The sequence below is a fragment of the Capsicum annuum genome, chromosome 1, assembly GCF_002878395.1.
Source record: "Capsicum annuum cultivar UCD-10X-F1 chromosome 1, UCD10Xv1.1, whole genome shotgun sequence".
NCBI classification, from domain to species: domain Eukaryota; kingdom Viridiplantae; phylum Streptophyta; class Magnoliopsida; order Solanales; family Solanaceae; genus Capsicum; species Capsicum annuum.
In genome coordinates, this window is record NC_061111.1 from 208,030,595 (window position 1) to 208,055,682 (window position 25,088).

A 25,088-nucleotide genomic window follows, 5' to 3' on the forward strand; every position below is an offset into this window, starting at 1 on the left:
ATACAAGGCAAGAATTGTACTAAAAGGCTTCAAACAGAATGACGGCCTTGATTATTTTGATACATACTCGCCTGTAACAAGGATAACGTCAATTATCATGTTAGTTACTTTGGCGGCGTTATATGATCTTAAAATCCATCAAATGGATGTGAAAACAATATTTCTAAATGGAGAATTGGAGGAAGAAATTTATATGGAATAATCTGAGAGTTTTATGGTTCCTGATAAAGAAAAGAAGGTATGCAAACTTGATAAGTCACTTTATAGACTAAAACAAGCACTTAAATAGTGGCATGCAAAGTTTGACCAAACTATGTTGGCAAACGGGTTTAAGATAAATGAATATAATAAATGTGTTTACATTAAAGACACTTCAAATCATAAGATCATTGTTTATTTGTATGTGGATGATATGTTGATCATTAGTAGATACATTTCTGACATAAATACTACGTAACGAATGCTTGAGAGAAAGTTTGATGTTGGAGTTGTGGATATGATCTTAAGAATAAGAATCCATGAAACTCCACAAGGGTTGGTATTATCACAGACTCATTATATTGAAAGGTACTTGACAAGTTCAAGTATTTGGATTTTGTTATCGCCAAGACTCCATTAGATGTGAGCTTTACACTTCAAAAGGATGAAGGTGAAAGTGACTCATAGTTGGACTACACAAGAGTGTTGGGATGCTTATTGTATATCATGAATTGTACATGTCCAGACATAACATGTGCTATTAGTAAATTGAGTCGGTACACGAGTAATCCCAATAAAACTTATTAGATGAAAATGAAAAGAGTTTTGGGGTATCTTAAATACACTCAAGACTATGCTTTGTATTATAATAAATATCTTGCAGTAATTGAAGGATATAGTGATGTAAAATTGGATCATAGGATCGAATGAATTAAAATTCACGAGTGGATATGTATTTACTTTAGGTAGAGGAGAGGTCTCTTGAAAATCGTCCAAACAGACATGTATTGCTCGTTCTACATTGGAATATGAATTTATCGCATTAGATAATGTAGGTGAAGAAACTGAATGGCTTTAGAATATCTTAAAAGATATTCCTTATTAGCCCAAACCATTGGCACCAGTATATATACACTGTGATAGCCAAGAGGTGATAGGTAGAGTAGGAAGCATGATATATAACAGTAAATCTTGTCTTATAAGATGGAAATATAATACCGTTAGAGAACTACTCTCTAGTGGAATTATCACTATTGACTATGTGAAGTCGAAGGATAATGTGTCAGATCCACTTACAAAAGGCCTATCTAAAGAGGGGGTTGAGAGAACATCGAAGGAAATGGGTATACGATTTAGGACAAGTCAGCATGATGGTAACTCTACCTAGAAGACTGGAGATCTCAAGAGCTAGGTTCAAAGAGATCAAACAAAGTTGTGACTGACGATTCAACATTGTCAATATATCCAACCCATTCTCATGATGTAGACAATGTTTAGGAAACAAGATTAAGGCTTATGGTGTGAAGTTTTTAATGGCTATCTAAATTTGTAAAATTTGACCAAATAGTTTAATCTATAAGATTGAACGTTTAGAAATCACCTATGTGAGAGTGAAGTGGAATGCGTTTCAAGGAGAATGTTAGTAAAGGCCTATTCTCTAAGCTCTCATGAAATCAGGACGTGTTTATGGATAAAACGAATAAAATCCTGAGAACCATAAATGATAAAAGGCTGGTTGTGTGAGATATGTTGTCTAGGTGTACATTAAAGTTCGACAGTTTAAAGATATCAAATCAACCAATTGACTGAGTAAATCCGATGTATGTTCACTACGGAAAGTTAAAAAAGAAGCCCACTTATCCAGATGCAATCAGTCTTTGCTTGTTGATCACATGTTTGTCCATAAATTTTTTATAAGATAGTCATTCTCCATTCATATGGGGGATTGTTGGGCTTAAATTGGATGTGTGAATGAAAAATGGAGGAAATAATTGGTGGGAAAGTGAGCTTTCACTTAAAAGGAAAGCTTTCTCACTTAAAAGAAAGTCTACTTCTCCCACATTGGTGGGAGAAAACAACTTTCTTGTGTTTTTATTAAGAAATACACCTTCAAATGGATAGTGAGGCAACAACCAAGAGATGTCTCACGCCGCCGTAGTTGTCGCTCACTCAGTTTCGACTTCGGTTTTGGATTTGGATTTGAATTTGAATAAATGATCTATAGATTAATTTTTTGGACAAAGTTTATTTGAAACTTGAAAAAAATAAGTAAAAATTTTAATCCAAAAAATTTAACGAAAATATTTCCCCCATGCTTTTTATGCAAATGCATGTAGAAACGCATCTCGAAATGGATGTAATCTTTTAAGTAAATGACACACTATTTTGAAAAAGGGGTGATTGTTCGGTCGAAAATGACTGTTCAGTAAAGACACACTATTTCGGAAGGCACATACATGATTGTTCCAAAATTATACACCTTTTCATGAACCATTTCTTCCTTTCCGAAGGGACACTTGATGTTTATAAATATCTGAATTTTTTCTCAGGTATAGACATATTTTTAAGTGCTGAAAAACATTCTTCTTCTTCCAGAAAATCTTTGTGATGATCATTCATTGAGTGTGTTCGAGGAATCTTAAAGTTTGAGGTATCGCTACCTTCAGATTGTGAGTCATTTTATTCTGGGAGGAAAAATTTCACAACCTCGGGTACTTGAGGGGAATTAATTCCTTAAGTATACTTCGTGAAATTAGAATACTTAGTTCTACTTCTACTTCATCTTTTTTTCTTTTTTGATAAACATATTTCTTTAATAGTTCATTTTGAACTTGTGTTTAAGGTGTTAAACTTCATTGTTGTTCTTGAAATAGTCTTGAACTTAGATTAAAGTGTATTATGCAAACATATAGATTATGTACCCCAAACAACAATAATATCATTATAATTTTTACGCAACTAAAGATTGCCTCTAAACTTTTCTAGATTATAAAAGTGAATTAATCCTTAATTTGAATTTATTTTCGTGTTATTGGTAGACCACTTGGTTTACTACTAATTTTAGCAATAGGAGTAAAATATATCCATCTACTCAGAGGCGGATTCAAGATTTGGAGTCTCCGGGTGCCAAGTAGACTCATGAATTAAATCAATCGGAGACTGTAAATCCTAGATGCGAGCAAACTAATGGCCAAGGGACTCATTCGAACCCCTTTCGATGAAAAACTATATTATTTATGCATGATTAAAATTATTTTTGTATACATTAATCGATATTGATCCTTCTTTGACTAGTTCGTATATTTACTTCTTTCGATTTTAAACCCTCTTCGATTTTGGTTGCTTCAGCTTTTTACTTATTCTAAAAAAGAAAACAAAAAAATCTTTAAAAGTTATAAAGGATTGTGGATATTGAGAAAGTTGCAAAGTGATGAGACTGAGACAGTGAGTAACAAAAAAATTTCACGGATCGAAGAATGAGAGAATAAGCAAGAAGATGAACAAAACTTAGGGTAAACTTAAGTTTCTTTTTCTACTGTCTACTCTTGACATATTTTTCTTCTTTTTAATGCTTTGTCCTTCTCAAATTGTACAAGGTTAAAAGTTTAATTTGAGGCATGGCTTTTACTGATGTTTATTCCATTTTTCTAACATTGTTCTTCCTCTTGTTTTTAAAACTTAACAGTTAATCGTTGGGGGATATAATTGAAGTTGACTGACTTGACTAGTGCATATATTCTGAATTTCCCGAAGAGAAAAATTTATAGAAAATATGGTTTTGTGAAACATTGTCCCATGATGTATTAGTTATGAAATCAACATCGTCCTATTAGTGGATCAGAATTCATATGTGCTTTTGATAGTAAACATTAAAAAGAGAAACTTGTTTATTTTATAGTAAGCAAAAATAAATAAAAAAGAAGTAAAAGAAAAGTTAAACATGGTTTTGTGAAACATTGTCCCATGATGTATTAGTTATGAAATCAACATCGTCCGATTAGTGGATCAGAATTCATATATACTTTTGATAGTAAACATTAAAAAGAGAAATTTGTTTATTTTATACTAAACAAAAAAAAATAAAAGAAAAGTAAGTTAAACAGGAACATAACTGAACTAACAAATTAAACTTACATTGCAAGTGGGTATCAAACCCAGGCATTGGATGACAAATAAGCGACCCTTTACCACTAGTACCACAGATAACTTATGTTGATTGGGTGGCAAATTTACTATTTATATATATGTTGTATATATATATATTACATAGAATTTCGGTCGAAGTTTGCGGGTGACGTGGCACCCTCACAGGCCTTAATAGATCTGTCCCTACATCTAATCCATCTCATAAACAAAGAAAGAGTTCGAAGGTACTATAAAAGAAACACTACAAAAACTATGTCGTGTATTACTAATCTACTGTCATTTTCTTAAATTTCGGTAAATAAACGAACCATACAGTTCCAAACTTAATAGTCCAGAGCTAAACTAGATATTTTTTCAATCCTAAGAGTCAAAACAGGCAGTACTTTTTTTTATGTTACAAAACGGTCAGTTTTCTCAAAAATGGGCAAACTACAACTAACACCGTTTGTGAACATTTGGGGAGAAGAAAAAATGTTAATAGGGTTTGCCCAAAAATGAGCAATGTAAATTTTTCATAAATCTTTTATTTTTTAATTCTAAATTTTTTTTATGTAATTTATTTTTTTGGCATAATACATAAATATGACCCTAAACTTGACATCAAATTATAACTTTGACCTTAAACTTTGAAAGTGCACAAATATGACCTTTAACTATTCAAAACTGCACATATATATGACCTCCGATCCGACGTGGCAAAACACGTGTTGTACACGCAAAACAGGATGCATCGGGCTAAAATTTTGAGCGTTCCAACAGTAAAAAAAAAGGGTAAAATGACTATTATGCCCTTACTAATTCCTTTTTATATATTTAAATGACTTTTCACTATTATTTTTTCACTATTTTCAGCGCAAAGATGAAATTATACTAATAATAAATAAAAAAATTATAGTTTTAATAAATCGTTATTAAATTAATGTTATTAATATATTATTAAATTAACGTTATTAAAATATTATTAAACTAGCATTATTAAAATAATGTTATTAAATTAACGTTATTTAAATATTATTAAATTAACATTATTATAACGTTAGTAAACTAACGTTATTAATAAACATTATTAAAACGTTACTAAATTAACGTTATTAAAACGTTATTAAATTAACGTTATTAATAAAATGGTATTAAATTAACGTTATTACAAATTTATTAAATTAACGTTATTAAATTAATGTCATTAAATTAACGTTATTAAAATATTATTAAATTAACGTTATTAAAATATTATTAAATTAACGATATTAAAACATTATTAAAATATTATTAAATTAACATTATTAATAAAACAATATTAAATTATTTCTATTAAAAAGTTATTAAATTAATATTATTAAATTAACGTTATTAAATTATTAATAAATTAACGTTATTAAACTAACATTATTAAATTAACGTTAATAAAATGTTATTAAATTAACATTATTAATAAAACATTATTACGATGAAAATTTTATATAATAATAATAAGAATAATAATAAGCAGCAAAACGACATCATTTTAATTGAAACAGTGTCATCATGCCATGTCAGTCCTTTTAATGACGTGGCACCGTGTGATTGGATTACCTTTCCACGTAGGCGCAAGTGAAACTCACCCATGGGGTTATATTTGTTCAGATTTTGAATAGTTAAAGGTCCTATTTGTGCACTATCAAAGTTTAAGGTCAAAGTTATAATTTGGTGTTAAGTTTAGGGTCTTATTTATGTATTATGCCTATTTTTTTTGCAGTATTAAACATCGACATCTCTAATTATAAATTTTGGATTTAAAAATATATAGATAACAAAACATAATTTACAAAAATTAGAACTTGTAATAAAAATTGAATAGCAAATAATTACTTAGATGAAGTAAAATGAACAACCATTACTACATAGGAATTGATTTTATTCAAACTAAAATTGAAAAAAAGATTACATGACAGATTCGAACTGCTAAAATTATAAAAACATATTGTATAAACACTAAACTTACTGAAAAACTACATGATAACTAATCAACGTTAAAACAATTCCAAATCAAACAGCAAATTAACATAAGACATAAAACTTTTCAATATTTTTTTTTGTTCTTTATTCCATTTCCTTTGAAAATCACAATTTTTGTGCTCAATTTCATTAAGCATATCCTTCAAATGATTTTATTTTTCTTCGAATTCTTTTAGCAATGTCCTAAGAAAATCTCTATCTTCTATGACTTCATTAAAATTAAATAGCGTGACAAATTTTATCATATTTTTGTGAAGTCGCGATATTACCGTCGAATGTGGGTCTCTTCAATCGTGATAGAATGGTGTTCGTTTCATTTGTTGGCATACTTTCTATCCACCAAAAATAATCACATACACCATTTTCCTAAAACAATAAAATAAGAAAAAAAAAGTTAACATACACATATTTTTAATTGAACAACTTAAAAAGTTTACCATCGAATCCGCATGCTCCAAAGCTTACTATCGAGATTTCTTGGAGTCCTTGGTGTTTTAATATAACAATATTGGTTGCATTTACACACATCCAGTTCAATTGAATATAAAGATATTTTGAATTGTTGAGACATAATTATCAATTCTCAAAACTCAAAAGAGATGATATTAGTAGAATATTTTCATAATGAATGCGATAAAATAGAGTGAACAACAACTCATATTTTATAAGCGAAAAAGTTGTAAAATTTCTCAGAATTGAAGTGACAGAACGTTCACAATAATAATCTTTTCAGGAATATTAACAGTGTAATGTTTAATCAGTTATTAGTCGAGTTTCTCATTGGAAGAATCACAGTTTGCCAAATAAAAATAGTTTGCCCATAAATTGACAAACTATTCAAAAAAGATTTAAGAAAATATAGTTTGCCCAAAAATTTAGCATCTTTTTCCTCCACAAACGTTCACAGGCGGTGTTAGTTATAGCACAGCTATTCTTGGGATAATCTTGTACTTGAAATCTCTTTAAAATGTGATATTAAGCTTTTAGAGAGTGCTGAATGTGTTTGTTCCGAATATGCCTGTGAAATAGATCATGCTCTCTTTAGGTATAATGTCTTATTTGAAGATGATATAAACACTCCTAATGAGCCTAGTGGTGAAAATAAAGGTATAGCTTGCCTTGGAAGCTATAGCCGATATGCTAACCCATTATGGTGTGACAACATTCCTCCTAAAGATGGAAATCTCTTTTTGAAAGACGAGAGTAATCTTATGGATAAGGAATGTGTAGTCCTTTTTGAAAACCCGAGGACAAATGTGTCGTTGACTCCTTGGGGTAATGTTTATAAATGTGCATCCTTGTTTGACATACTTGTGCCTAAATTGCATGAATTCCAACTTGTGGATGCCAAGTTGTCTAGTTGTTTGAAGGAAAGAATGTGTATGTGTTTAAATACTTTTTCTTCACCCGTGAATTTCTTTGCATGTGATTCTTTCCAATACTACCTCTTTGCCTATGATGATGTCCATGCTAATTTTGGATTTGTTTTATGTCGAGGTAAGAAGTTTGTTGGTTTTTCCATGTGTGTGTGTGATAATGCTATATGTTTTTTATGGACTTTAGAACCAATCGAAACACCCCCCTTGGTGTGGTCTTTTGACGAGATAAAGAAGCAATGGTGTCTTATGGCTCATAAGATGAAGGAAGTTATACCTTGTGGATTATTTGATGCCATTAGGACCTATGTAGTTTCTTTATCTTTTGATGATTCCCGTAACCAAATCCTTTGTACACCTTTATTGAGATTTTTATATTTAATTCAAAGGATCCTTGGTTATATTGCAAATATGTGCAACCTTGGCATGTTGAGATAATTTATTGTGCCAACCCTAACCCTCATGCCATGAGGAGTTTATATTTGTTTGCCTTTTTTCGGTTTTGCAAGGTTTGAATTTGAGGTCGAATCCTTTTCAAGAAAAGGAGGATGATACAAGAATAATGGTTGCCTTAGCTTTTGACGACATAATTCGAAGTCACTATGTGAAGAATCAAGCTTTGGTCGCATGGAGGGCATGGGATCATACTTGGAGGGGACGTTTTTAGCCTACCATTGATCAAAACCAAGTGTGGAAGGTTGCTTGGAGCCTTGAAGACTTAAGGACTCTCGGGTTTGGACCACCTTTGTTGGTTCAAGGTTTTGGTTTCCTTTACTAAGGGCACTTTTTTCACTTAGCTTTAAGGGTATTTTGGACAATTCATATTATCTTCCAACACACCAAGGCCACCCTTGATCATTAAGGATAATGTGGTCATTTTATCTACATTTGTAATATACTATAAGTAGTGCATTTTAGGTCTTTTCTCTTTAGTTTATGAAAGATGAAATATTGAAATACTTAAAATCCTCTCTCTTGAGAGTAGACCAACTTAGTGTAGTTCTAGTATAGGGCTTGGAAAAGCTAACATTGTTCTTTGCTTGGAAACGGTGGATCTTGAGGTGAGTTGATACCCTTGGCGGTCACCGTAAGAGTGTGGTTTTGATTATTACATTCATTAGGGATTTTTGAGTTTAATACACTCTTTAGTTCTTAATCTTGTAATAATCTTGGTCTCACTATCTATCTTTTACTTTTGTTGTTGTTATCTTGTGTAGTGGACTGTTTTGGGTCATTTATTGAATTCGAAACTTGTGTTATTGTTGTTTATATTGTTCATCACATTTTATAGCTGTTTTGGTGTTGAAATACACCCTTGTATCTTGTATTCTTGTTGTTGATAGTGAATCCGAGTGTGGTCACCATCTTGGTCCTCGAATTCTTAAGATTAGTGGACTGATTTGGAGTATGATTTCATGTTTCCGTTGTCATTCCCGTATCACTTAGTATGGGCCTTATAACACTAGACTATATATAAGAGAGAACATCTCATTTTTATAGTCCTTACATGACTGTATTTTGTCCATTTTATCCTTAATTAGATTTTAATAACCTTTCAAGATCTCATCCATTTTAGTAAATATGAACAATTACATGGACATTTAAAATGTTATACGAAAATGATGAGTCATAAAGAAGTGATAGTGATACTATAAAATATCTATTTATCCAACTAAATTTAAAATTAAGAGAAAATATCCAATTACCCCCTGAATTATACCCAAAAAGGTTATGACACATCTCAACTTAAAGGAGGTCCTATTATCTCCTGAACTAATTAAAAGTATAATTTTGACGCCCTTAGTGGCTACGTGGCACACTCGTGTGCCTACATGGACACTTCTGTGTGTTGTGCCACGTAGGCACTAAGGGTGTCAAAATTATACTTTTAAATAATTCAGGAGGGTAATAGGACCCCCTTTAAGTTGAGGTGTGTCATAACCTTTTTGGGTATAGTTCAGGGGGTAATTGGGTAATATCTCTAAAATTAATTCAAAACTTTATTATCGTCTTTGATGTGGGATAATAGTAATTTGATAAATCTTTTTAAAATAATATTCAATTTCCACTAAATTTATGTACACATCTTTTCCTTTTTATCTTTTCCTTCATTATTATAAGCCTATATTGGTTACTTCACATACGGTGGCTGTATTTTTTTTCTTATTTTTAAAATTAATTGCCAAATTCTTTTAATTAGTCTCCTAATTTAATGTAAAATCCCCCAATATCACTTCTCTTTTCAACACTAATAATATTCTCTTAATAAATTGAAAGTGCTTTCAATAAAAAATGAAAGAGAGGGAAGGAACTAAATTTTTTCGGTAAGTAACATAACATAAGGAAAATTAATTACTTCATGGTATATAATATGAAGATTTACTTTCTATACCAATACATAATCATTAAGATATTTCTATTGATTTTTACTTAACATTATATTTATAATTGCAAATTATTTTGGATTGTAAAATCCCAAAAATGATCATTCAACGTAAATAAATAAAATAAAGATAATACTTTCTTTAAACTTCGTCCATCTTTACTTGTCTACTATATTAAAAATTGATGTTTAAGAATATCTTGTTTAGTTTAAAAAATTAATAGATAATTTTTCTATTTGTGGTTATTTTACCCTTAGTATTAAATATCACTCATTATCTAATATATTTCACAAAAAAATTAAATTTATCATATTGAGTAATATAGGAAAAATCAATATTATTTATTATTTATTAGGGTATGTTTCAAGTCAATAGTAAAAAAATATTGTTGACCGAAGGGATAATATTAAGATATAAATGACCTATAGGAGCACTAATTGGTTTTTAGGGCTATAGGAAACGTTTGGTTTCTTTCATAATATTATATTAATGGTTGTTGCTATTAATGAGTATTAATCAACCGTTATTTCATTTTTTAGTATGATTTTTGGGTTATCCTTTACCTTAGCACTTAATATTTTTAAATGAGAAAAACTTCATAAAAGGAGAAAATAAATAAATAAACAATTTTTAATAATTATGTTTTAATTAGTTATGGACATTATACCCATATAAAGTGTAATTGTAGAATTCTTTTAATATAAGGGTGTACATATTTGATTTTAGAATAAAAAGTGTATTAAAAACTAAATAATTTATTTTATAGGTGTGTAAATTTTAATTTTATAACACGGAAAAATGAATTTGTTAATCTAATACACTAATACAAAAGTACTGAAATGGATTATATGAGTGTTTCTCTTTCTTTACTTTATTTGACAGAGAATGCATGATATAATAATTAAGTAGCTAAATTCGTCTTATTACTCTCATTATTTAATTTGTTTGTCATATTTTGTTTCTCGCAAGTTAAGCTCAATATATTTTGACTTACATTTTAAGATTATTTTTTCAGCATATTAATATGAGGGAGATTGATTATATATGTTTACTTTTGAAATGAACTTCTTTTCTTGACAAAACTTAATTTCACAAATTAAAACTATAAACCATTAAAAAGTAAAAGGAAGTTAAAATTTTTATCATATCAAAAGTGTTCATGCTTTAAGGTATTGATAAGTGGTATCTAAAAGAGTTGTAAATTTCAATTTGAAGAGTGTTTAGAGATATCTTTAGAAAGTTGAGATTCAAATTGAGAAAATATCATTAGCTATTGTTTTTTTTTTGTTCATAATTAATTGAGAGATTTCACTAAAATATGAATAAATGACATTATCCCTTATAAATAACAACTACATAGTAGTAAGATTTTTAGTACCTCTTAACATTTTAAATTTAATGGTGAAAAATCAACTTTAATAAGAAAATACACAAGGAAAAAGTAAGGAGGAAAAATATTTTAAATAAAAACATAACATAATGTAAGGAATTAGTAGAGTAAAATAGTTAAAAGAAATAATGACGAACATCATTTTCGGCTCCTTATATGCCATTTTATACCTTGTTAATTGTTCTTTTCCTTTTTCGTTCATTTTCTCTTTCAAATCATAAAATATTTTTTATTCAATTAATATGAATTCCATAAATAGAGTAATTCTTTCTTCAAATAATTCTTCTTGTCCCTTTGATACTTTCATCACTCTTTCTATAAATTTCTCCGTTAAATTAGATTTTTGTAAAAAATATAACACCTCATAGAGTTTTTTTGAGTCACTATAAAGCCTCATATTCTCATTATTTGTGATGAAGTATAGACATTATTTTCGAGCAGTTCACATCAGAATGACAGATATAACAATTAGTAAATAATTGCAGCCTGAAATCGCTCCACACAACAATAACTAGTTTTCTATTGTCTTTCATCACAATCTTTTTGCTCCATCTTCAACAAAATTTATCCACCTCCAGATTTGAGTATATTACTCGACCAATTAAGCGAGGTGCGGCTCCATCCACTACACCACGTCCTTTGATAGTCATAACCGTTTTACATTCTTTCTACTCCATCTTTAACAGAAATCTATCCACCTTCAGATTTGAGTGTATTACTTGACCAATTAAGTAAGGTGCACTTCATCCATTACATTACATCCTTTGATGGTCATAACCATTTTTATTATACAGAAGATTTTTAGAAGGACCATGAAATAGTATCTCTTTCAATTTTCTTAAGAAGATAACATTTCAAAAAGAAAATAGGCGAAGTTAAGAAGTCAGATACTCAGATCATCTTTTTCTATATGCTAAAAATTAAGCAGTTTTGCAAAATGAAAGGGTTTTGATCCTTTCATTTTTCATTTACTTTAAATGTGTACTAATTTCAATTGATGATTTAAATGTGTATTAGATAAATGCATTGTCCTGATAATAATAATACACTATTTATTTTTGAAAAAGAGACTTAGAAATATATTTCTTCTCCAATTTTTATTATTGTATTATACTTTACCAAATATACTTATTTTGCTATTATACATTTTTTTTTATATCTATATAGCCTGTTGCTATTACGTTAGGTTAGAATACGATTCCCTTTAAATGTTTTTCTTAATTTAAGAATAAAAGAATAAAAAAATAAATACAGTTGTAAAATAAGAAAAGTAATAAATATAGATTATACATATTGAATAATGCAGGAAGACAAAGAAGGCAACATAACAACTATTGAAAAAGAAATAAATAACAATAATAATGAGAAAAGAGAAACTGCAAAAGAGTAACTAATTTTTTGAAATTTTTCTAAACATAAAATTGGAGAAAAATTCAAAAAACTGAGAAAATAGATAAATATGAAAATAGATAAACATAAAATAATCCTATATATATATATATATATATATATATATATATATATATACTAGTGTCGTTTAGCCCATGCTAAACCCGGGCCCAAACTAAATTAATATTTTGGTCCTTTCTACATATTTTTAGTTTAAGATCATAAAATTCAAAAATATTCGTTACTTTTTCTTTAACTTTGTGTTAAGTCACAACCAAACAAATAAATTAAAACGGAGAGAGTGAAAGCTATAGTTTATTCTTTCTTGTAATTTTCAAACAAATGCACAAACGAAAATTTTTCTCCTTGTTATTTTACTTAAAATTTTTAAATGAAAGCCTTTAACGATCTAAATTGATTTTTGCCTTATGTATAATTAATGTCATTATTTTTTTCTCAATTAAACTTTACATTGGCTAATTCATTTTTTTCAAAAAAGAATGCAACATTTGATTAATATAAAACTATTTGATGTTATAAACTATTGTATAATTTATGATAAATTAAATAATTAAAGGTCAAACTCACTAAAATACTTTTTGTAGATGTTTCTTCAATGAATCCTTACAAGTTTATTAGAGTTTCACAAATTTCTTGGAAGGATTAAAAACAGTATTTTTTTTTCATTAGTTTTGTTCCATATAAAGGGTTGACTATGAGATTCCAAAGTGACTGTTTTTCTCTCTTTTACTAACTCTTTCTTTATTTAATGTTTAATAAAAAAGCTTGCCAAAACCTATAAATAAGAAATATACGTACAAGTATTATATATTATTATTTTATTTATTTTGAAAAGAAAAAAAGGAGGAAACTATAAGGTGGAAAATCAAAATTTTACTGATAGTCCATTTGGCCAAGCTTATTTTTATCCAAAAGTATATTTTTTTTTTTCAAAAAATGCTTATTTAAAAAAAATTAAGTTATTAGGCCAAACTTCTCGAAGAAAATAAGTGCTTCTGAGAAGTCGAAGAAAAAATTTTCATAAGTTAAAAAAATAGTTTCTCTCAAAAGTACTATTTTTTTTTTTTCAAAAAAAGTACTTTTGAGAAAAATACACTTAAAAGCTATTTTAAAAGCTTGGTCAAATGTAAATTGCTGCTCAAAAATTCTTACTCAAATTTATTAGCCATACACAAGCTACTTCTCACCAAAATTATTTTTTTGAAAAGCACTTTTCAAAATAAATATTTTATAAGTTTGGCCAAACATGCTATAAGATTCCCCTTGTATTATATAGAGAAAATTGTCTGTTAAACCCCCCGACCTTTAGTCAAAATCCCAACTACACACTCAACCTTTTAATGTGACCTATTACCCCCTGAACTTATTTTTACATAATTTATTACTCCTCAGTTGCTGATGTGTCACTGGACGTGACTACTCGCCCATAGGCGTGTCAGTTGACTTTTTTTCACTTTAAAATCATTATTTTTTGATTGTCATGTCATTATTTTTAATAATTATTATTTTTTCTTGATAAATATTGGCTTCTTCTTCTATTCTTCTTCTTCAATGGCTTCTTCTTCTCCTTCTTCTTCTTTTTCTTCTTCTTCTATTCTTCTTCTTCAATTTCTTCAATGGTGCAGCTTCAATGGTGAAATGCCGATGAACAGTGACGGCACCGGAAAATTCAAAATTCCGTCAACTTTTTTTTTGATGAATTTCACATAATTCGATTCAATATTTTGATTCAACACGTTGATTCAACATTCGATTCAACTTCACGTAATCAATGGCATTCGACTTTTTTGATTCAACATTCTCACGTAATTCGAGTTCTTGGATGCCATTGAAGAAGAAGAAATGCCATTAATGAGTTCTCACTTGAACTAAGAACTTCGATTCAAAAAACTTGAAAAAAAGTAAGAACTTGAATTCTTGAATGAGAGATGAGGAAGATGATAAATTAATCTTGAATGCCATTGATTAGTTCTTGGGTGCTATTGAAGAAGAAATGCCATTGAACCCGAATTAACTTGAAAAAATTTAAGAACTTGAATTCTTGAATGAGGAGATGATGAAGATGATAAATTAATCTTGAATGTCATTGATGAGTTCTTGGATGCTATTGAAGAAGAAATGTCATCGATGGGTTCTTTGATGCTATTGAAGAAGAAATGTCATTGATGGGTTCTTGGATGTCATTGAAGAAGAAGAAGAATTGAAGAAGAAGAAAGAAAAATACTAATTGCCATTGATGGGTTCTTGGGTGCCATTGAAGAAGAAGAAGAAGAAAGAAAAATAATAATTGGGAAATAACAATGTTAAATTATTATTTTCTTAGAGTAAAAAAAAAATGATGTGGCATAACGTGGCAGCACGTGCATCACACCATATTTGCAATGACTGGTTGTCAGTTTTGGGGGGTTTAATAATTTCACGTTAAAATAGTTCATGGAGATAATAATTCCACTTTAAAATAGTTCAGGGGTAATAGGTCACATTAAAAGGTTGAGAGTGTAATTGAGATTTCGACTAAAAGTTGGGGGGGGGGGGGGGTAACAGACCATTTTCTCTATTATATATTATAAACTAAAAATATGATATAATTAAACTAATTTCAAAAGATAAAATATTATTGTATTTTAATTTAAAAATTCATAGCGTAAAAAAAAAATTTATGATTGCGCGAAGCGCGGCCAAGTACTCTAGTATATCAATAAAGAATGACTATTAAGATAAATTTTGAATTGACAAAATTTTATTCATTTTTTTTTTTTTGTGTGTGTCTATTGATTAATTACAACTCTTAAAATTCATCATTTGTTGTTAGTATTTCCGTGGGTCACCATTACATGTTGTGTTTTCCTAGATAGAATAAGTTTATCATTTAGTGCAAGGTAAAATTACTTTTTGGTGGCAGTCAAAGCAGTTTTAATGGAAGCATCCTTAATTTTTAACGTCTGATGCAGCCTCCCATTACCAACGGCGAACACTTATGCGTGATGACACAAGTTGTCACGCTGCGCTTCCGCGATTGCACTCCAAAAGTGTAATCGCCCTTGCACCAGATATTAGAATTTTTCATTATTGCTCAAACTTGGTTTCAACAACCAAAACTCATTAAATACTCTCTAACACAAATCAAATAAGCAAAGCACTCTTAAAACATGTTTCAGACCTGTTAGAATCATCAAATCATCAATCCAAGATCATCCTGATCAAGTTTTAACCATGGTCAACTCAATATTTCCAATTGTACTAGAAATCAAACCAATAATCAAAATCACTGAGCATCTCGGGATCTATATAAAACCTTTGACCAAATAGTAAATCACCCTCAGACTAAATGAAACTATCAATACATATATTTGAACTTTTACTCAAAATATTGACTTAGATCAAACTTCACATTTATATTACAAACATCCAGACGTAGAATTTCTTCTTCAAAACACATTTTATAACATCATGAATCGTGTCACCCATTCCGACAAGCCATAAATAACATAGAAAGCTATGAAAATGGCAAAACTTGGAAGAAAGAGTCTACAACACAAAACGACCTTGCGAGTCATTACAAATGACAAGATACAAGTTTTGATATTATTAGTAGCAAATCATTAAAAAAAAAAAAAGGCAATCCAGTGCACTAATAATTTGTATATTTGTAGAATGATATACTCATGTCTCATCTTCAACAATATAACAAACTGCATATCTTTTATTTTTCAATACATAGCATCAACCACAATAACGAAAATATGATAATCCTTGATCAGCAGAAGTAGCAGTAGCAGGCGGGACCAAGCCAATCCATGTGACAAGCTCCATGAATAGCATGCTCCCAATTAATGCATTGGTTGTTACATCCATCTGTGTCAAAGCAAGGCCCCGACCATGTCACGCTCGACTTTTCACAACCAATATTTGATCTTGAATTCCTTGATTCTGCTACTTGCATATCTACATAAAAAAGATTAACGTTAATCCTTCAAATTAAAGATGTACTCCTTATGTGTTAGTTTACGTGACCTTGTTTTCCTTAGTAAGCTGTTTTAAATAGACTGACCTTGTTTTAAAAAATTTCGTTGAATGAAGAGCAGAACGAACAAGAGTTAATCTTGTTTTCTTTTAGATAACAATATTTATAGAACTTGATAGTTTGAGTATAATAAAACACTATTAGTCAAACTAGTTTAGGGTATGCGACCGCGCGTGTACTTCGGCTCAACGAGTTCAATCTATAAAAATCACTTTGATATTCTTAAAGAAAATAGGTCTTCATTAACAAATATATATGATTCTATTAAACACAAAAGATGCTTAAATAGAAAAATTAATATATTCATACAAAATAATATAAAAGCATTAAAATCCACTTGACTTAAATTAAATTACGAAAAACTACCAAGGCTATAGAATGACAAAATGAAAAAGCTTAAAAAAATTTTCCGATATGACATATGAGCCACCTAAAATTTATGAGAAGTACCAATATGAACACTTTATTATGTGTTCATATGCTCGATAGAAACAAATCATAATTCGAGTCTTTAAATAAAATTTATCAACAAATTTAAAAAGTTGTCAGCCTATTTGTATTAATATATCATATTATTGTATTTAACTTGTGAAAGATAGCTTTACTACTACTCAGATCCCAAATAAGTCCTGCGCTTATCTTTGAAGGCTTTAGTTAAAAAGTTGTTTATAAGAAAATTACCTAAAAACCAAATTATCGTTATAAATAATATTATCTATAGAATTATATAATCAATAATAAAAAAAGAGAAACAATAGCATAGATGAGCCTACCTCTGTAAATCGGCTGTAAATTAATAATATAATTAAATTTGTTTATAGTTATACAATGGTCTCTTGTTCCGTCTTGTGCTTCTATTTTTAATTTTAAAAAGAACCATAGCAATGTTTACGAAAATTATGAACTCAAATTATGAGTATATTATTGCGAATAATACAACATAGGTTCATGCGGCTCCTAACCAAAAAATCTTAAATGATGACAAAGAAAATATTTATTTGAGGATTACATTATGGATGTATAGTGTGTGAGTTATAAATATTTCTTTATTTTCTTTATATTACTACTATTTTCTAATTTTGATAGAAACTTGGAGATATCTTATTATATATTTTAGGAATTTTTTTCATTTACAATAGAAAACGAAAATCTGTCAACATTAATTCTCTATGTATTTAATTAAATAATAATTAAAGAAAATAAATGATTTTTTTTTACAAAAGAGGAGTTTTCAATAAATGGTAAAAAATTAAAACAATATTTCTAAGGCCCTTTAAACTTTTAATATATTAATATAATTTGACTAATATTTACCCATTTCTCCCTTCATCCAACAATACTATTTCAATATTGACTTGTCACACACATTAAGAAAAACTCCCTCCGTCTCAAATTATCCGTCCAAATTTTTTAATTTGATTTCTCATTTTACTTGTCTTTTTCCATTAATCAAGAAGACACAATTTTTTTTTCATGTTTTACCCTTTGCATTAATTATCTTTTCTTCAAATTAAAATATAAACATCATTTAATATGGGTGCTATGGTAAACTAGTCATGTTATTAATTATTTTTGTTAATCAATATGCGATCTCAATCTAGGACGGGTAATTTGGGACGGAGAGAGTAATAAATTATGGTGGTAATTTTACTATATTAGCTTTGACTATGATATATTTAATGCTTTAAAAATTATATTGGATAATAAATACTCCATCCATTCTAAAATAATGGAATTATTGGAGTATTTTTTAATGTTCAAAATAATTGAATTATTCATTGTTCAAGAAAGATGTAGGAAAAGTTTTTCAATTTTATCCTTCATTAATTAAATTTTCAAGGATGAGTTCCAGTGATTATTACTAATGTTTTGGAGTTTGAAAAGGGCAAAAATGAAAAAAAAAATGATCAATTTATGTCTTTGTCTTTTTTTCTTAAGATGTGTGTCACATTCCAACAATTCAATTATTTTGAAACGAAGGGAGTAGTATTTAATACAAATGATAAAATGTGCAAGAAAGAATAAATATTCAATTAATTTTTTAAACTAAACAAATATTATTAAACATATATTATTAGAAACATGGACATGTAAAGATGGATGGAGGGAATAACATGTGATTGAAAAGGATAAACTACTCTCTCCGTTTCATTTAACTTGGCACATATTGTTATTTTATGGTGTTTTCGGATACAAGAATCTGTATTTAGGCACAACAACTTCAACACTAGTTCAAGTTTAAAACAAGAACACTATGAAATACAAAAACACCCACGACACAAGATCAAAGTGATCTTTCTAAGAACTGTGTTTTATTTTTTCAGAAATTAAGATGAAACAACAATATAAAGCCAAATCCCCCGACTTCATGGAGTGTCCTTAAAGAATAATTTTCCTCGCTGTACCCGAGGTTTTGGAATCTTCCTCCCAAGATAAATGACTTTCAGTCCAACTATAGTGGTACCTCAAATAATTGGATTCATCGAACTCACTCAACGATTTGATTGATCACAAAGAATATTTTGAAGACAAAAAGAGTTTTTATTTCAGAAAATTTTTCATTCATATCTAAACTTGTGGATGAAAGCAGGTTTATATACATTAGATGCCTCTTCTGAAAGGTGGCGATGGTTCATTTAAAAGGTGTATCCTTTGGAAGAGTCATGTCTGTTCATTCAAAACATTGTGTCTTTTTCTGAACAGACACAACTATCTGAACAGTCACACCTTTTCCAAAATAATATGTCTTTTGCTCAAAGGTTGTGTTCCTCCATTTTTCATTCACACCAATTAAACCCAGCACATATATCAAAATAAATATTTCATTTTCTTTGTCCATTTTAACAAATTAAGAAAATTCTATTACTTTTTGCCCATAATAATATCCTTAGTATTAAATAACTACACAAAATACTATTTCCTCTGTTTCATTTTACTCATCTCAAATTTCCTAATTTGATTTCTTATTTTACTTGTTATTTTTAATTAATCAAGACACAACAATTTTTTTCCCTTTTTTACACTTAGTATTAATTGTTTTTCTCTAAATTAAAATGTAAACATCATTTAATAGGACTACTATGGTAAAATAGCCATATTATTAGTTGTTTTTCTTAATTAATGTACAATGTCAAATAGGAACGAGTAAAATAGGACGAAGGGAATATTAGTCAAATTTGGAGTTTCAAAGTTTCATTAATAGAAGTACTAAAAATGAATATTAGTCAAATAATATGAAATAGATGGATTATTAATTATATTTAAAACATAATAATGTTAGTAACAGATCGTATTAGGCTACTATTAGCTAGGTATAATTAATAGTTTGTGGGCTACTCACCAGTTGATACAATGAGGAAGAAAACGAAGAGAGCAAGAAAAGCAGCATACTGAAATTGAGACTTAGCCATATGTTCGAATTCTCTTTCTTAATTCCTTCTGAGTAGGTTAGTATTTAAATTTGACATAACAATTTATAGAGAAAGGGAGAGAGGCGTAAAGTTTCATTGTGAACATAAGAAATAGCCAGGCAAAGATAACTTGTAAAACAGACAAGGAAATACATTGAACTCAACAACATTTGGAAACAGCGGTGAGCGGAAGAAATTAAGGATGCTTCTATTTTAACGACAATATTTGTCTCCATAGATCGTTGTAATTAATGGAATATGTAATTATTGATTTAGGATTGAAGGGATATTTTCATAATTTAACTTTTACCTATGAGGCTTTCCATTCTTAGAAAAGTATGAGGTACTCCCTTTGTTTTATTTTAATTGACCTTCTTTCTAAAAATATTTATTTTAATTTATTTGTCCAAGTTGTAAAATCAAGACTATTTTACATATATTTTTCCCATTCTATCCTTTATAGTATTAAATATATCTACATTTTTCAAAAATTTTAAAATTAACAATTTAATATTTTCAATATTAACTTTAAATATGAACCTTTACTTTTTCTTCTCTTTTCAATAGTAGACATGACTTATGCATGCATGAATTGGAATACTTGTACCAAGTTTCCATGTTTAATTAATTATTGAATTTTGCAATGCCAAAAAGGGTAAAAGAGTAAAATACACTTCTAATTATTGGGTTTCTTAATGGGTGTATTCAGGCTAAAAGGACCATCTAATTCGAAACGGAGGGAGTATAAGAGGCACTTACACAATTCTATAATAACTAGTTTAACCGCACGCGTCTAACGTGTAGCATTTGATTATTTAAAATTAAAAGATTTTATTTGTTGTGGAGGTTTGTAATAAACTAAAAAAAAGTTTAAATCACTTTTCAAAAATTCTTCATAGTTTAATATAATATTATAAACATAAACATATATTTTAGAGTAAGCATATATATATTTTACCATCAGAAGTTTCAAGTGGTTAATGGATCATCATTTTTGCGTTTGTGATGCAGTACCTCTTTCTCTTGTTGTCAGAGGCTAAGAAAGACATATCAATTGAACCAAATTTGTGATACGATTATTTTTTTCTATATTTAAAATCTTTCCTTATTTTTAAAGTCAAATCTTTACAAAATCATTGATTACATTCTTATTACGTACTTAAAATTTTAAAAAATTTGGTACTTTTTAAATTTTTCTTATTCTAACGCCTTTATATTTATTTATAGATTTTTTCAAATCTTCTTAAAATCAAATTCAGTTGATTTAGAATTCTTAAACTAATGAAAAAAATATTAATTGTCATTAATTCTGATAACTTCTAATAAAAAAAGATTTTACCATAAATATATTTAATTAATTTTGAACTCTTAAATATTTGAAAAAAATAGTGAAAAGATGATTTTGTCTAAAGCAAAGACTATTAATGAAACACAAAAAATTTAAACAACATTTTTAAGGTCCTTCAAACTTTTAATATATTATAGATTATAGATAAAAATATAGATATAGATTATAGATAATAGATTATCGATATAGATAAATATAAATTATAAATTATAAATAAATTATTGATTATAAATATAGATTATAGATATACAATACTATACGAACTTAAATAAATATTAGAATTTTTTTCCTACAAACTTCAACCAACGAACTTAGGGTGAAAATGATTTTCACCCCTCAACTTTGCTTTAAAAATCAAAGTCCCCCTTCAATTTTGAACAATAATCATAATCCCCCTTTATTCTATGCAATGTCCAATTTGCCCTTGTAATTTTAATTCTATATTTATGTAATACTTCTTTATAATATATATAATATATATTGTCTAATCTAGGTATTTATAGAAGGGTCCACGTAGGCACACGTGTGTGCCATGTAGTCACTAAGATTGTCAAAAATACAATTTTAATTAGTCTAGGGGGTTAATAGGACCCTCCTAAAGTTCGGATATGTCTCAGCCTATGTAGACACATAATTTTGTCCTGTCAAAAATTATATTTTATCATTTTATCCCGTTTTATCACGCACCCTACCCCATTTCGTAATTTTTTCCCAAAAGTATAAAAAAATAATAACCAAATCTATAACAAATTAACACCTCACCATGCCGCCTCACACATCACTCCCTATTTTTCATTGAATACACACAAAAAAATCATGCCTCACTCACCTCACACACTCATTCACAAAGGACCCAAACGCCATACATAATTCCCCATACCAATACATGCTCTCCATTATTTTAGGATGACACAGATCTAGAAAAAGAAAAGGTGGGGGGGGGGGGGGCACATATGTGCACAGGGAATTAAAAAAAGGGGTTTCATTATTTTAGGGGGTCCCACGTAGATATTCCATTCTCTTTTCCAATTGATAAAGGGATACACACATATACAGTAGAAAAAAAGACATGATTCCAGGGATTTCATTCCAAAAAGAGAAGGGAAAAACTCCATTTTTTTCATTTGGTTTCTTTTACACGGTATAGACACAGAATACAATTACATACATATATGCACCAATTACATACAATTACATACATATATTGAACATAAAATCAATCTTTTTGGTAAAAAAAGAGGTGTGACATTTCTGACGACTCTGCTGAGGACTTTTCAGATTTCAAGCTTATTTTTGTAGTTGTATCGGCTTAGTTTGACATTATGGGTGTATAGATATTTGTTTGTGTTAGTGTTTGCGTTATTGTTTTATCGTTGTTGGATGGCTACCTGCTGTTTGTTTATAGTCTTTCTTTATGTCTTATTGCTTTATATCTGACATCATTTGCATAACCTGAGTCAATTCTTTTTGCAACAAGTTCTATAGTACACGTTATGTACACGACCTATAGTTGAGTCACCTTTATTCTAGGAGGGAAAGCCGTCACCTGATATGGAGTAGGTGAAAAGCAATCACAGCTACTATCAACCATACGCTCCCCCGAACAGCCTTGTTAGTGGACCCCAACGTAGGTCAGCCTTTAGGTCATGCTTATCTGCATCATATTGATACCGAGCAGGACCCATTTGGTTCTTTGTAGGAAACTCACCCCTAAAGCATCCTTACGTGCTAATTGTTGCATCTTTGAGGGTAATAGGGTCATTTTAACGGACTGATTTAGGGAAAAATATGTGCTAGAATTAAAAGAAAGTGTCTAGGCAAGGAAAATTTCAAAAAGAAAAAAAAGAAAAGAAAGTGAGAAAAAGAGAGTTTCCTATTTTTTTTAGAGTTCTTTATGGCTTTTGTTCTTTGTAATTTAAAAATTCAAAAAAATATTCTCCCCTATTGTGCACATTTCTCAAAAACAAAAGCATCAAAAAGATTTTTCTTTTGTTTCTTTGGCATGCATTCGTAGTTCGGAAAAGAAAAAATAAGAAAGATTGTTTTTTTTTTAATAAGAGCTTTTTATAAAAGAAAAATTCAAAAAAAAAGTGGTAGAAGTTTTGTACATTTCTTATGACAAAAATACCAAAAAAAAAAGATTTTCCTTTTGTAGTCATTGGTGTCCGTTTTATGTAAAGTGTTAAATCAAAAACCCGTAAAAGATTTCTTTGACATTTTTCAATTGTCTGTTTGTTTGTGTTCCTTAAGTCGTAGCTCAAATTGTTGGTTAGTGTTTTATTGTCTAATCTGGACGAACTACGCATACCTGATTCTCGTCCTTTGGGAAGGGATACGTAGGCAACCCTCGGTGGGTCCGGTAAATCTTTTTATTTTGGTTGTTTATAGCTTAGGGTCTTTCTCCTTTTAGCATAGTGTTGTTAGCTAGTCCTAGCCAAGTAGGCTGACTTTTTAGTGGTACAATCGGTGTATTTGGATTTCAAGTCGGTCTGTCCTTTTATGTCATACGATATTTCTCCATGTTAGAATCCCGAGGTTGAGAATTTTATTCTCTTATTGAATTTTGAGTCAATGTCCTCTGTTATTACTGGATGGATCCGTCTACAAAGTCTAGGGTTTTGATGGTTTTCAAAGTGCCTAAAAAGTTAATGAAATGGTAGAGCATGTTTAACTACGTCGAACAACAGGAGTTAACAGAGAAGTTAGGCACTCTCACTTCCCTCATAAACCTTACGCCCCGTCCAGATCTGATCGAGGCTATATTGACTTTTTAGGACCCAAGCTGTTTGGTGTTTAGCTTTGGAAATTGTGAAATGACACCTACATTGGTAGAGATATCTGGTTTCTTTGAGTTGCCTTACATTTAGAAAGAGATGATTCGAGAGTGGATTGATTCTCCTACACAATTTGTTCATGGTTATGGATTGAAGGCTAATAACCACCTGGGATGCCTTAACCAATCTTGGATCTCTTTTGATTACTTGTATGCTCGATTTGGGCCCTCAGACGGTTTTTATTGCTTTTGGGATGAATTCTACACAACTAAGGAGAATTGGCAGAAGCGTCGTCTAGAAGTTTTCACTCTCGTATTGTTGGGCATTTTAATCTTTACATTAGAAGAAAGGAGGGTTATTACTTGCTTTCAGACTGTAGTGATGGCCTTATTTCATAAAAAACTACGGGAAATGTTCACTCTCGTACCTATGATCTTGGCATAAATATATAAAGCTTTAATCAAAGTAAAAGGGAGGATGAGATTCTTTGAGGGAAGCAACCTGATATTGCAATTGTGGATGATGGAGCACTTGTATTAGCCTTTTTTGATTAGATCGAATGTGGTCGATCGTTGTATGCCTGAGAGAGTGAAAGCCATGGAACATAGAATGCGCTTCGATAAGTTCTCACTGCCAGTAGGAGTCGATGCTTGGATTGAATTTCTCGAGTCAAGAACTGAGGACAACATTCTGTGGACCCATCTCTGGCTTTGTCCAAAAATAATCCTGTGTGGTTGTCGGGTGCAACTCCTTTTAGTTCTGTTAGGGATTAATTGTACCAGACAGTACTCTCCTTTTAGGGTAATGCACCAGTTGGGTAGATTGCAAGACGTTCCACTAGTAATAGATCTT

The 25,088-nt window shown here is 29.6% G+C and overlaps 1 protein-coding gene across 1 annotated transcript; it reads right to left on the reverse strand.

Annotated features, from left to right (window-relative positions):
- Nucleotides 1-16,029: 16,029 nt before the first annotated feature.
- Nucleotides 16,030-20,204, reverse strand: LOC107857306 (defensin-like protein 1). The gene is made up of 2 exons (XM_016702221.2): nucleotides 20,045-20,204; nucleotides 16,030-16,625 (listed from the first exon to the last, which is right to left on the reverse strand). The coding sequence occupies exons 1-2, from the start codon at nucleotides 20,112-20,114 to the stop codon at nucleotides 16,438-16,440; spliced, it is 258 nt and encodes an 85-aa protein (XP_016557707.1). The 5' UTR covers nucleotides 20,115-20,204; the 3' UTR covers nucleotides 16,030-16,437.
- Nucleotides 20,205-25,088: the final 4,884 nt, after the last annotated feature.

What these genes read in the sequence shown, in the direction of transcription:
- LOC107857306 (XM_016702221.2), bottom strand. Translation starts at nt 20,114, where the DNA reads ATGGCTAAGTCTCAATTTCAGTATGCTGCTTTTCTTGCTCTCTTCGTT. An exon ending in CTTCCTCATTGTATCAACTG is followed by an intron (nt 16,626 to 20,044) that starts GTGAGTAGCCCA and finishes TTTTTTATGTAG; the next exon opens with ATATGCAAGTAGCAGAATCA.